At 41.6% G+C, this 13,837-nt stretch overlaps 1 protein-coding gene across 2 annotated transcripts; it reads left to right on the top strand.

Annotated features, from left to right (window-relative positions):
• Position 1: 1 nt before the first annotated feature.
• On the top strand, positions 2-6,157 carry LOC118394613 (beta-galactosidase-1-like protein 2). 2 transcript variants are annotated; one of them, XM_052518787.1, is made up of 7 exons: positions 2-395; positions 1,060-1,245; positions 1,341-1,385; positions 1,472-1,567; positions 2,145-2,250; positions 2,484-2,560; positions 3,936-6,157. In XM_052518787.1, the coding sequence occupies exons 1-7, from the start codon at positions 379-381 to the stop codon at positions 3,955-3,957; spliced, it is 549 nt and encodes a 182-aa protein (XP_052374747.1). In that variant the 5' UTR covers positions 2-378; the 3' UTR covers positions 3,958-6,157. The 2 variants fall into 2 exon arrangements, with proteins under 2 accessions (XP_052374747.1, XP_052374744.1); XM_052518784.1 differs by lacking the exon at positions 3,936-6,157 and adding an exon at positions 2,840-2,910.
• Positions 6,158-13,837: the final 7,680 nt, after the last annotated feature.

The following is a 13,837-nucleotide window of genomic DNA, read 5'->3' as shown; positions in this document are numbered from 1 at the left end:
GAGTCATAGTGGGCAGAGCCAATCACGAGCTAGCGAGACCCTATTGGTGCCTTATAACCTATATTTGCATATTTCCGTTAGGGAACGTCTACTCTGCGAAGTGCGCGTATACAACAACGCATTTAAAAAAAAACTTTGGCAAGGGGTAGAGTCTAAAAAATTACTCGACTCTTTTCGTAAAATATTATAGTTTTGGGAACAGACATTTTTTTAATCGATGAGAAAATGTGCAGAATGTCGGACAAAAGCCATCTCGTTCCATCTTCTACTGCCGGCTAATGGGCTTCCTCTCAAGTGGGTGGAACCGCCAAGCGGATGCTTCACATTTCTTCATCCGGTGAAATAGCTGTCTCATTGTTTTGTCTGTGACAAGACTTTATGGACAGGTCTCGAGAGTATGTACAAAATTATGTCCTATTTGTTTGTTTTTCCTCGTGTTTTCATGTACCTGCAAATGCATCAATAGGCAACCAGTATCCCAAACGGACCCTTTAAAAACGGGTTATTTAAAGACAATCTATTATAGGTAATGCTATTAAATACCATTCATAATGACAAAATATTATCAGATTGTTAAATATTATTACATAGAAGAGGTAGGACTACAAATGTGAGAAATTATATACAATCAATACTTTTGATAGTCTAGTTAATACAAAGCCATTCCATATCTTTAATTTACCCCATCATGAACTTTCACCTGACCCACCTACTATGGAAATTAACCTTTGTGTAGACAAACACGTAGCTTGTGTGTTGCCATTTGTTATGGCTCAGTTCAGCACTCATTCCACAGTGCAACAGTGTGAACAATTGACTATGTACTTCACACTCATATTCAAATATAGATTTCCATTCTTGTAAGACGAGGAGTAGCATGTATGTAGCTTATGCTGAAAGCTTTGTTGATTTATCTCAATTTGTTGGGTGTGTCTTGTATGCTTGTCACAAGAATTATAAATACTTACTTACTCACCTTAGATTGCCATTGTCTAGTTCCTATGACTCCTATCTAGTCTAACTATCTGGTTTGACCAGAAGTTTGTCTGTTTCTTCCAGCCAACACCCAGAGGTGGAGAGAATGAGCCAGAAAGAGGGTCTGAGGGCCAACTCCTTTCAGTTCACTCTGGAGGGAGAGCCCTTTCACATCCTGGGGGGCTCTATCCACTACTTCCGCGTCCCAAAAGCCTACTGGGAGGACTGGCTGCTGAAGATGAGGGCCTGTGGGGTCAACACTCTCACCACGTAGGGACACACAGAACACCTCATGTTCTCTTATGCCACCACTCACTGCTGCTCAACTATGGAGGGATACTGAGAATGACTGCTTTATCTTTCAGATATGTGCCATGGAACCTTCATGAGCAAAAGAGAGTGGTTTTAAAGTAAGGAAGACGTTTATATGATTTTGTGGTAAATGTTTGATAAAGCTGTTGAGCTTTGTCTCTCTGCTTTTCTCTGTGTCTCTCAGGGCGTACATCAGCCTAGCAGCAGAGTTGGGGCTCTGGTTTATTCTGCGGGCAGGACCCTACATCTGTGCTGAGTGGGACTTAGGAGGGATGCCCAGGTTAGATGTTCCCAGATTTTAACATTTTAGCCCAGGTTGGTTTCAACTCCCTGTTGGATAGGTCCCCCTATACGACATCTCATCAATTTTTCCTCATCAATTTTTGTGATGCTCTTTTCCAGTGTGGTGTTATTTCCCTCATTGACTAGTCAGTTATTCAATCAGCTAGATTGGTGTGTACAGTCAGGTCTCTGTAAAATAGTTACAGTCCCACATTCCTTAGTAATGTGGATAAATAGAATTATAGATCTAAAGGGAAAAAACAATATTTCTCACACACAGAGAGAATGAAAACAGTTATTTCCTGAGCTTCCCCCTTCAATGAGAGACATTTGACTGACTCTGATCATCATCTAAAATTGATTGAGGAAGGGTAATTGATCCAGAAATATCCTAGTATGTACCACTAGGTTAACCCGATTATAGATATTTTGAAATCTATTAAACTCACACTGTAATGAAGCACATTAACAATCAATGCAGTCATTATGCATGAATGCCATCAGTGCAACCTGTATTTAAATGTAACTGCATACATTGTTGATAACATTAGAGTTAAGTATTGCTTTCTTCCTAGTTGGTTGCTGTGTGATCCAGACATGAAGTTGAGAACAACCTACCCAGATTTCACAGAAGCAGTTGACTCCTTTGATCAACTCATTCCAAGAGTTGCACCATATCAGGTAATCTTTTCTCACTTTCTCACTACTCTTCTATTAATTACACTAGGGTTTCCATTTTTCCTGTTAATTTGTGGTGGTTATTGATTATGGCTATATCAAAATACAAAAATATTCTTAAAATGTGAAGCTTGGTGTTTTATCAATCCCAAAGGCTTTGAAAATATATGCTTGACTTATTCAGGAGTCATTTGAAAGCTCTCCTCTTATTTTGATTTATTATTTAAAACTCTCAGTTCTCCAAGGGGGGCCCAATTATAGCAGTTCAAGTGGAGAACGAGTGTGGCTCTTATGCAAAAGATGTTGAAAAGAGGTAAGACAGTGCAGTGCATCTGCTTTATTACACACACACACACACACACACACACACACACACACACACACACACACACACACACACACACACACACACACACACACACACACACACACACACACACACACACACACACACACACACACACACACACACACACACTCTGTGCATCACTTATCTTATCTTATCTTGATTTCACTACAACTATTTGCATTTGCAATAGTAGGATATCTACTTGGAAATATGAGCATGATTGAAATGAGAGCCTTGTTCTAGACACTATTGTCCAGTGGGATCGAGAAGCTGCTCCTGACCTCAGATAACCAGGATAGGCTGAAGCACGGGGGAGTGAATGGAGGTATTATACTGACTGGACAAACAGACAGACAGCTGCACAAAAGTAGAGCCTCTGGCCCATCTGACACTGCAGTCTCTGCCTGAACTGTAGTTGTTATTCTCCCATAGCACAAGGCCTCTGTCTGTGCCAAGGACAGATGTGTGTGTGTGTGTGTGTGTGTGTGTGTGTGTGTGTGCGTCAGGCCGCTACTGTTAGGCTTCATTAGAACTGTTCCTTGATTAGTTCCCTTTCCACTTGAAGCCTAAACACATAGAAGATCGATGAGATGAGGGAATGTGCTGTTTACCGAGATACAGATTAAACTCGGGAGAAAACAAGGCAAAAATAGGAACTGTTAAAATGCAAAGCTGTTTCCTGAGCATGGAAGTCACTGTAGCATCCCACTGGGCACACACTGGTTGACTCAACGTAGAGTACATAAAGTAATTGCATAATATACACAAATAAAATACAGCATGACAGTATCCCACTGTGCACAGACGTTAATTCGAACTCTATTCCACATTGATAATTTCAATGAAATGACATTCAACCAACGTGGAATAGACGTCGAATTGAGCCCAGAGGGATTCAAGTATCTGGATGCAATTCAAGTGAGCGAATGTATTGACTTGTGTTCAGACGATCATCTACTGATATTTATCATTAGATTTATCCAGCTCCAGTTTTGTAATTGATCAGTTATTCAGTTTCATCTGACACCTGTAGATAAAACAGAGGATATTAGCTATTTAGTCTTAATCTGTGTAATAAATTGCTTTGAATCACAGTCTTGGGATGCCTATAGTCTGGGCACAGTTTTTCAGAAGTTATCTGATCAGCAATCGGAAAGGATTACATGCATAGAAATAGCTATGCATTTAATCCTATCCGATTGCCAAAATCCAATCAGATAATAAAAATAAAAAAACTGGGCCCTGATGTTCAAGGAGTAAATACTGTGTCTACAAGGAATAACATATATTTAGTTTATTTGTACTTCTCTGTTGAACATTCCCCTTCCCATTCTTCTAGCCCCAGAAGTTCAAGATGGTGATGGGGTATTGGTCTGGGTGGTCTGACCTCTGGGGTGACCTTCACCATGTTTTTGCTGCTGAGGGTAAGTCATATTTCCTCAAGCAGTAGGATCTCTTTGCCACACCGCATGAGTCACACTCAATAGATTGGTCACATGGTGCTTAGCATATGGTCAGTTCTCCTTTGTGGTATATTTCTGTCAGAGATGAATATGCTTTCCATGTGTGCTTGTTTCCAAGCCAAGCATCATAAACCAGAGTTGGTCTTTATTCCCCCTAAAATTCAATTAAGATGCACGTAGTCAATTTCAGCTGAACCGAGCTGTCTTTTGTATACTGTTTTATACTGTGTTATGCTTTTGTACTGTCCTTCAGTGTCTAGAACAGGGCTCTCCAACCCTGTTCCTGGTGAGCTACCGTCCTGTAGTTTTCACTCCAACCCTAATCTAGCACACCTGATTCTAATAATTAGTTGATTGATAATCTGAACCAGGTTAGTTACAACTGGGGTTGGAGCGAAGACATACAGGAAGGTAGCTCTCTAGGAACAGGGTTGGACACCCCTGGTCTAGAACCTTAAAAATAAATAGAAACTGCAAAGCCCCTATTGTTAACCTACATGCACTGTACATGTGTGCAGCTTGTTAGATAAGAGTGACTCAGCCCCTCTCAGAAGGGAACAGTACAGTATGTGAAAGGGCCACTGACTAACCATTTAATACACACACACACACACACACCAATCACATAACACTGTAGCCACTGCTAGCTTTGAGATACTGTGGCCATATATTACACATTACATGATGGTGAATCCTTTAAAAAAAAGCTTAATTTTCAAGATCCTCTCATTAGACAATGCATCACTGCAGTAAATACTTGTCAGTTGTCACACAGCTTGGCACACAGTTGTAGATGTGTATTAATGTCATGAAGATTCTCCAGACTGTCCTTATGTTGAACAACAGCCACTGATAACTCTGGTCCTCAGGCCTGGTTTTGTCCTCCTTTCATTGCCATCAGCATCCATGTCTATCTCGCACATGCAGGATGCTAATCAAGTCGTGCTCTGTCACTCCATGCTTGTTATTCATTATCCCGCTGTCCTTGATTTAAATCAGTAAAGTAAAGCTCAATTTGAATGTCTAATTAAACACGTCATTATGTCCTATGACAGGGGTTCCCAAACTTTTTCACTCGGGGGTGGGGGTTTTGAGTTTATTTCCTGAAAATCTACACATTTTGTCATGGGGTGTAAAGAACATTTATCAGTTTTTGACAGACATTTTATTGAAATTCTATACATTTAGTAAAGTATGTGCATTCAAGTGATATTTGAGTGACAAAAAAATTACAACAATATCTATGGGCAAAAAAAGCAACAACAAAAAACATTAGCTTCTTGGGCTAGTTGATCTGGACATTTCTGACAAATTATAAATAGCTCTCTAAGGTATGCAATGACTAACAGGACAAAATAAACTGCTGATGAACTACCCAATTTCGAATTTGCACCTTGTGATTTCTATTAATGACTTTCAAGAGTAAGTTTAAAGACGGACTGAGTTCCTTGAAAAAACACACCCCACAGTTGGGAACCACTGTTCTATGCAATATGTGTAGCTAATCAGTATGGTGAAGGAGGTGATTTTGAATGGGGATCTGGTTGTCCCTACAATGAGTTATAGTTAAATGTAACAAGGTGTGGCAGGGTTTTAATCCATATTGCAATTGAACTGAACACTTATCTCCCTCACTAGCTTTAAGCACCAGCTGTTAGAGCAGCTCACAGATTACTGCACCTGTACATAGCCCACCTATAATTTAACCCAAACAACTACCTCTCCCCCAACTGTATTTATTTATTTATTTAGCTCCTTTGCACCCCATTATTTCTATCTCTACCTTGCACATTATTCCACTGCAAATCTACCATTCCAGTGTTTTACTTGTTATATTGTATTTACTTCGCCACCATGGCCTTTTTTTTGTTGCCTTTACCTCCCTTATCTCACCTCATTTGCTCACATTGTAAATATACTTACTTTTCAACTGTATTATTGACTGTATGTTTGTTTTACTCCATGTGTAACTCTGTGTTGTTGTATGTGTCGAACTGCTTTGCTTTATCTTGGCCAGGTCGCAAACTTGTTCTCAACTTGCCTACCTGGTTAAATAAAGGTTAAATAAAAATATGGGCAATAGGATGCTTGGAACGAGGTCGGTTGCTTGTCAAATGTTATCATACTTTTTGTTTTACATTGGGCTACCTGCCACAGTTCTTGTATATAGAGGTAGAGTTTATAGCAATGGATATGATACAGCTCTTACTCTGTCTATATACCCACCAGTAGTGAGTTCTCATTTGTTACCCTCTGTTTGGCAGACATGGTTGCTATTGTGACGGAAATCCTGAAACAGGATGCATCAATCAATCTCTACATGTTCCACAGAGGAACAAATTTTGGCTTCATGAATGGGGCCTTTGCAATTGCCACACCCATGCATAAGCCAATGGTAACAAGCTATGGTACATTCTATTTGCATCTTTATATTACTTGCTGTCCACTTGTTTTATAATCAATGTGTTCTCATAGTTGATCTTGTTATTTCGCTTTATTGAAACATAACTCTGATAAGGACTTTACACCAGCCATTTATACAAGCAGGATTACAGTAATATACTGTCACTTTACTGTTAGTAAAGGCCAGTAGATGGTGCTGTCACTCCTCCACCGTGCTTGACCTCAGGCTGCATTTTAACACTCACTGCATAAATAATTCATCAGCTAATTAAATGCATGGGAAATGTCAATCAAATCAAATTCAAATCAAATTTGATTTATATAGCCCTTCGTACATCAGCTGATATCTCAAAGTGCTGTACAGAAACCCAGCCTAAAACCCCAAACAGCAAGCAATGCAGGTGTAGAAGCACGGTGGCTAGGAAAAACTCCCTAGAAAGGCCAAAACCTAGGAAGAAACCTAGAGAGGAACCAGGCTATGTGGGGTGGCCAGTCCTCTTCTGGCTGTGCCGGGTGGAGATTATAACAGAACATGGCCAAGATGTTCAAATGTTCATAAATGACCAGCATAGTCGAATAATAATAAGGCAGAACAGTTGAAACTGGAGCAGCAGCACAGTCAGGTGGAATGGGGACAGCAAGGAGTCATCATGTCAGGTAGTCCTGGGGCACGGTCCTAGGGCTCAGGTCCTCCGAGAGAGAGAAAGAAAGAGATAATTAGAGAGAGCATATGTGGGGTGGCCAGTCCTCTTCTGGCTGTGCCGGGTGGAGATTATAACAGAACATGGCCAAGATGTTCAAATGTTCATAAATGACCAGCATGGTCGAATAATAGTAAGGCAGAACAGTTGAAACTGGAGCAGCAGCATGGCCAGGTGGACTGGGGACAGCAAGGAGTCATGTCAGGTAGTCCTGGGGCATGGTCCTAGGGCTCAGGTCAGTTGAAACTGGAGCAGCAGCATGGCCAGGTGGACTGGGGACAGCAAGGAGTCATCATGTCAGGTAGTCCTGGGGCATGGTCCTAGGGCTCAGGTCCTCCGAGAGAGAGAAAGAAAGAAGGAGAGAATTAGAGAACGCACACTTAGATTCACACAGGACACCGAATAGGACAGGGGAAGTACTCCAGATATAACAAACTGACCCTAGCCCCCTGACACAAACGACTGCAGCATAAATACTGGAGGCTGAGACAGGAGGGGTTAGGAGACACTGTGGCCCCATCCGAGGACACCCCCGGACAGGGCCAAACAGGAAGGATATAACCCCACCCACTTTGCCAAAGCACAGCCCCTACACCACTAAATGAAAGACGGCATGATGGGTTTTATATCCTCTTTGCAACTGTTGACACTGTAATGACCTTGCTCCTCAGAGGAGAATGCCGTTGATGTCAAACATTAGTAACAGTGGCACATTGGCACCTGCTCTTTGACCTTCAAGTTTAACAGTAGTCTCTATTTACATTTTATTTCCTCGACTGCCTCTTGCCTCTATCCAAACTCCTGCAGCCGCATCTGTCAAGATAACCACAAAATATGTCTCCTGCTGGCTTGAGATGTTTGATAGGAGCAGAGAGAAACTCATCGGACACGGGAGGAGGTATCCCCGCCTCTCGCTCCTCGTGCCTCTTGCTGTTCTGATAGTGGCATTATCTTTTCAGATTACGATGCTCCGTTATCTGAGGCAGGGGATTACACCACCAAGTACACTCTTCTGAGGAATGTATTGAGCCGCTACCACAGTGAGTGTCGCCGTGAGGGGCTCTTCTTTGTATCGTTCTCCAAAGTCAGTTAGTAAGGCCCTATGGGGAATATTGAGTCTGTCTTGCCCAATCAGAGATGAGTATGTGTGAGATTGTTGCTGGGTATGGTGGACCCCCCTCCAGGACTATAGTACAGTAAGAATAGGAGGGGGCATCAGATTAACGGTTTAGGAACATCTCCCACCCATCAAACATACAGTCAGAACAATTTTACACATATCCAGCCTAGGCTCCCGGTAAACTAAGATCTTCAGGGCTATCTTAACGCGTTTCATCCTTACGTTGTGCAGTATGTAGAACAATGAGCATTGGCCTGGATGAGAGCAAGCACTAAAGCGTAGGAGAGTGTCTATGTTATATTCAGCACCACATATACATTACCTAATACTGTATTTAGATCCTACTTGATATCTGCTGTTTGGCTCTCAGCTCATGAGTCATGCATACCCTGTGTACGTAAGTAGCCTTGCACGAGCCATGGCTTTTGCGGGCAGGAGCCTATGTCCTGTTTCTATAGCATCAGGGACCTGGATGTACAACTACACCTAATTCTGTATTTAGAACCTACTTGATATCTGCTATTGTTTGGCTCTCATCTCATATGAGTTTTGTGAGGAATGCGTAACCTGTGGTCACAGACTAAAACATTGTCTATAATAATTGTCCATGAATAGAAGGAAAATACTTTCAATTGAATATCTAACACTTGGTTTAATAACAACATTAAATAGTCTTGTTCTTCAAAAAGGACAACAGTCGGAGCAAATGAAACTTTATTTGTCACATGCGCCGAATACAACAAGCGTAGACCTTACCATGAAATGCTTACTTACAAGCCCTTAACCAACACTGCAGTTCAAGAAGAGTTAAGAAAATATTTACCAAATAAACTAAAGTAAAAAAAATAAATAAAAAGTAACACAATAATATAACAATAACGAGGCTATATACAGGGGTTACCGGTACCAAGTCAGTGTGCGGGGGTACAGGTGAAGTGGCTATGCATAGATAATAAACAGCGAGGAGCAGCAGTGTACAAAACAAATGGATGGGGGTGGGGTCAATGTAAAAGTCCGGTGGCCATTTGATTAATTGTTCAGCAGTCGTATGGCTTGTGGGTAGAAGCAATTTAGGAGCCTTTTGGTCCTAGACTTGGCGCTCTGGTACCGCTTGCCGTACGGTAGCAGAGAAAACAGTCTATGACTTGGGTGACTGGGGAATAGATGTTGTCGTGCCCTCTTCACAAGTGTCTTGGTGTGTTTGGGACCATGATAGTTTGATGATGTGGACACCAAGAAACTTAACTCTCTACCTGCTCCACTACAGCCCCGTTGATGTTATTGTGGGCCTGTTCGGCCCGCCTTTTCCTGTAGTCCACGATCAGCTCCTTTGTCTTGCTCACATTGAGGGAGAGGTTGTTGTCCTGGCACCACACTGCCAGGGCTCTGACCTCCCTATGCGTTGTCTCATTGTTGTCGGTGATCAGGCCTACCACTGTTGTCTTTGCAAACTTAATGATAGTATTGAAGTCGTGTTTGGCCACATAGTCATGGATGAACAGGGAGTACAGGAGGGGACTGAGTATACACCCCTGAGGGGCCCCAGTATTGAGGATCAGCATGGCAGACGCCTGTCAGGAAGTCCAGGATCAAGTTGCAGAGGGAGGTGTTTAGTCCCAGGGTCCTTAGCTTAGTGATGATCTAGTAGTCACTGAACAGCATTCTCACAAAGGTGTTCCTTTTGTCCAGGTGGGAAAGGGCAGTGTGGCGTGAGATTGCGTCATCTGTGGATCTGTTGGGGCGGTATTTGAATTGTAGTGGGTCTAGGACATCCGGGAGGATGCTGTTGATGTGCGCCATGACCAGCATTTCAAAGCACTTAATGCCTACCGACATGAGTGCTACGGGGCGGTAATAATTTAGGCAGGTTACCTTCACTTCCTTGGGCACAGGTCTGCTTGAAACATGTAGGTATTAGACTTGGTCAGGGAGAGGTTGAAAATGTCAGTGAAGACACTTGCCAGTTGGTCAGCGCATGCTTTGAGTACACGTCCTGGTAATCCATCTGCTTTGTGAATGTTGACCTGTTTAAAGGTCGTGCTCACATCGGCTATAGAGAGCGTTATCATACAGTCATCCAGAACAGCTGGTGCTCTCGTGCATGCTTCAGTGTTGCTTGCCTTGAAGCGAGCATAGAAGGCATTTAGCTCATATGGTAGGCTCGCGTCACTGGGCAGCTCGCGTCTGGGTCTCCTTTTGTAGTCCGTGATAGTTTTCAAGCCCTGCCACATCCGACGAGCGTCAGCGCCTGTGTAGTAGGATTCAATCTTAATCCTGTATTGAAGCTTTGCTTGTTTGATGGTTCGTCTGAGGGCATAGTGGGATTTCTTATAAGCATCCGGATTAGTGTCCCGCTTTCATCTCTAGCCTTTAGCTCGATGCATGTATTCCATGGCTTCTGGTTGGGATATGTACGTACGGTCAGTGTGGGAACGACGTCGTCGATGCATTTATTGATGAAGCCGATAACTGAGGTGGTATACTCCTCAATGCCATTGGATGAATCCCGGAACATATTCCAGTCTGTGCTAGCAAAACAGTCCTGTAGTGTAACATCCGCGTCATCTGACCACTTCCATATTGAGGGAGTCACTGGTACTTCCTGCTATTAGTTTTTGATTTTAAGCAGGAATTAGGAGGCTAGAATTATGGTCAGATTTGCCAAATGGAGAGCGGGGGAGAGCTTTGTATGCATCTCTGTGTGTCGAGTAAAGGTGGTCTAGAGTTTCATTTTTTTCTCTGGTTGCATATTGACATGCTTGTAAAAATTTGGTAAAACTTATTTAAGTTTGCCTGCATTAAAGTATAGATGAGAACTCTCTTGGTAGATAGTGTGGTCTACAGCTTATCATATGGTACTCTACCTCAGGTGAGCAATACCTTGAGACTTCTTTAATATTTGACAGAGCAGTGGTTAAAAGCCAAGGTAATACGATTTGATTATGCATGTGGCAGGAAGTTCAAATTGCACAACATTCTTTAAATTGAGCTAAATCTTAATACACTTTTCCCAAAATACCAATCCACTGTAGAATCCAATAACATGAACATTTCAAGTTTATATTAACTGCAGCTGAAGATAACTTTGTCAGGCAGCTCACACAGCTCACACAATATCAAACAACAGCAAGAGTGTGAAACTACAATTTGCTCCATAAAAATACTATGCTTGTAAACACAGAATGCCATTTCAGGGCTAGGTGATTTCTGCCACCCATTATCCACTTTTGAACATATTGGGAGGGGAGCACGTTCCAGCAGGAACCCCGAGTGGCTTCAGGTTTCTCAGTTCTTCAACGCCTTAAAGAGTGCTGGAGGACATCTCTTAGAAAGCAACAAACAATCACCTCAAACAGTTGGAAAAGGGAGGATGGGTATGATTGTGTGATGTACTACCAGCTGCTGTCAAGCTCAGATGCTTTCCCAGAAATGATCTTAAAAGCAAGGGTTATTTCCTGAGTCACAGATATTTTCCACTTCTGTATTGATCTAGAGTTGTCATTTGTCACATACCACTTTTATGCAGAGGTCAAAATTATCATATGAAATGATTATGTTGTGACAAAAATAAATGGATGTAATTGTCTTGTAACTGATCATTTATAGTGTTACCTAGCAACCGCTCAGTCTGAATAAACAGTTCATTTTCAATATATAGCTAACAGTTAGGGGCTCTATTTTAACAAACCCAATGCAATGGTAAATCTAAGGGCAGGCGGTAGCGCTATAGGTTCAGTGGTATTTTTGATATTTTCACTATTACTATTATTGGCGCAGTTGCTGGCGTTGGCGCGAATGGGCTGAGTTTTGATGATTAAATAAGTTGTATGTGTGTTGAGGCTTTTGCCCATTACTGGCCAATCAGAACGTGCTAAACATGGCGAAATATGTGGTTGCTTCAAGTTGCATATCTACGGTATTTTATATATTACCTTGGAATCAATTCCAATGTTAGTCCGTTATAGTTTGTTAACGGCTTACAGAAACGAAATAACCAAATGTAGACCTATCTTTGCTAAATACGTTAACTTGAACCCATTTGCAGTCCACATTGTTCTAAGTAATTGCATGGCTTCAGTAGCATTTACACTGATATAGAGGCTAGGCCTACTGTACATTGCATTTTGTCTGAGCATGGACATACCAAACATTGTCAATAAGCAAGACTAATTTAATTATTGAATAGGCCTAAAAAGAGAAAAAAATCATTTGAATCAAATTCTAAACAAAACAAAACAACAAGTTGTTATCAATAGATACACTTAAAGGCAACATAATGTCTCCCTGTGGGCATATAATATTAAAACAACGCAGACTATGGAGAGTTTTACGCACATCCAAACTTTACACATGAGCTGGATAAAGATCCAATATAAAGAGAAAGCAGGAATGTCCACTGACCGTTAAACTGCCTCCAAATAGGCTTATTATTTATGAACATAATCGAAACCATTTTACAGATCACATCGCGTTCACACATCTCCAGAAGTTGCATAGCATGCGCGCTACGGACGTTGTAACCATAAAACCAGGAAGGTGAATCATTCTAATAAGATTGTTTGTTTGTTTTTCGTAACATTTTATTACAACAAATCTTTTTTATTTTAACAACAATAAATAAATACATGTAAAATGAATTGATATCATAAAATCAGCAGGATAAAAAGACACTCATTGCTGTTGAACCAGCAGTTATAGTAGTCCTAAGGCAGGGTTTGGGTTTTGAGCTTACTGTATGAAACGGAAATCAAACAATTGTTACATGTTACAATAGGAGTTTCACCGGTATTTACCTGATGTTCTCATATCTCGTTTCCTGATGGGCATGAAAAGTAGCCTACATGGAGAGGGTTTTACGCATATCCATAACGGGACCTACATGGCTAAAATAATGTGGTCCTGTCTATAATGCATAGACAAAAAGGGAATGGCAGCTCAGTGTTTTACTCCTCTCAAACTTTATATTTTAATAATGCTTTTGTGATTAAGATTTTTTCCAAGTGGTCTCAGGAGCCAAACCCTTTATCGAAAGTTGACTACTTCGCAATTGCATTGGGCAGGGGGGCAAAAGCCTTAACTGAGAAGAGGGGAAGCTATGCTTGGTTTTTACCTAAATTAAATTAAATAGCGAAAAAGCATTAGTTTTTATGTTTCTAAATACTGTATACAAGTATACAGGTGTAACAGTTCAACTTTTAAACCGTCCCCTCGCCCATACCCGGGACCTTCTGCACACATCAACAACAGTCACCCTTGAAGCATCGTTACCCATCACTCCACAAAAGCCGTGGCCCTTGCAGAGCAAGGGGAACTACTACTTCAAGGTCTCAGAGCAAGTGACTTAACCGATTGAAACGCTATTTAGCGCGCACCGCTAACTAAGCTAGCCGTTTCACATCCATTACACAGGCACCATAAGCACATTCGACTACTCTTGTTCCATGCGCATAAAGGCAGAGTGCGTCACAGGCTGCGTTCCGCTGTCAATTCATGCCATAACCATCTGCATTTACCACTAAAATCTGCTTTAGGTTGATCGTAAATATCCCTACCA

Source organism: Oncorhynchus keta, chromosome 1 (genome assembly GCF_023373465.1).
Source record: "Oncorhynchus keta strain PuntledgeMale-10-30-2019 chromosome 1, Oket_V2, whole genome shotgun sequence".
NCBI classification, from domain to species: domain Eukaryota; kingdom Metazoa; phylum Chordata; class Actinopteri; order Salmoniformes; family Salmonidae; genus Oncorhynchus; species Oncorhynchus keta.
The sequence above is the reverse complement of the archived record's forward strand: the minus strand, read 5'-3'. Positions and strand labels throughout refer to the sequence as shown.

What these genes read in the sequence shown, in the direction of transcription:
- LOC118394613 (XM_052518784.1), top strand. An exon ending in CAAAAGAGAGTGGTTTTAAA is followed by an intron (nt 1,386 to 1,471) that starts GTAAGGAAGACG and finishes TGTGTCTCTCAG; the next exon opens with GGCGTACATCAGCCTAGCAG. An exon ending in GCAAAAGATGTTGAAAAGAG is followed by an intron (nt 2,561 to 2,839) that starts GTAAGACAGTGC and finishes GCCTTGTTCTAG; the next exon opens with ACACTATTGTCCAGTGGGAT.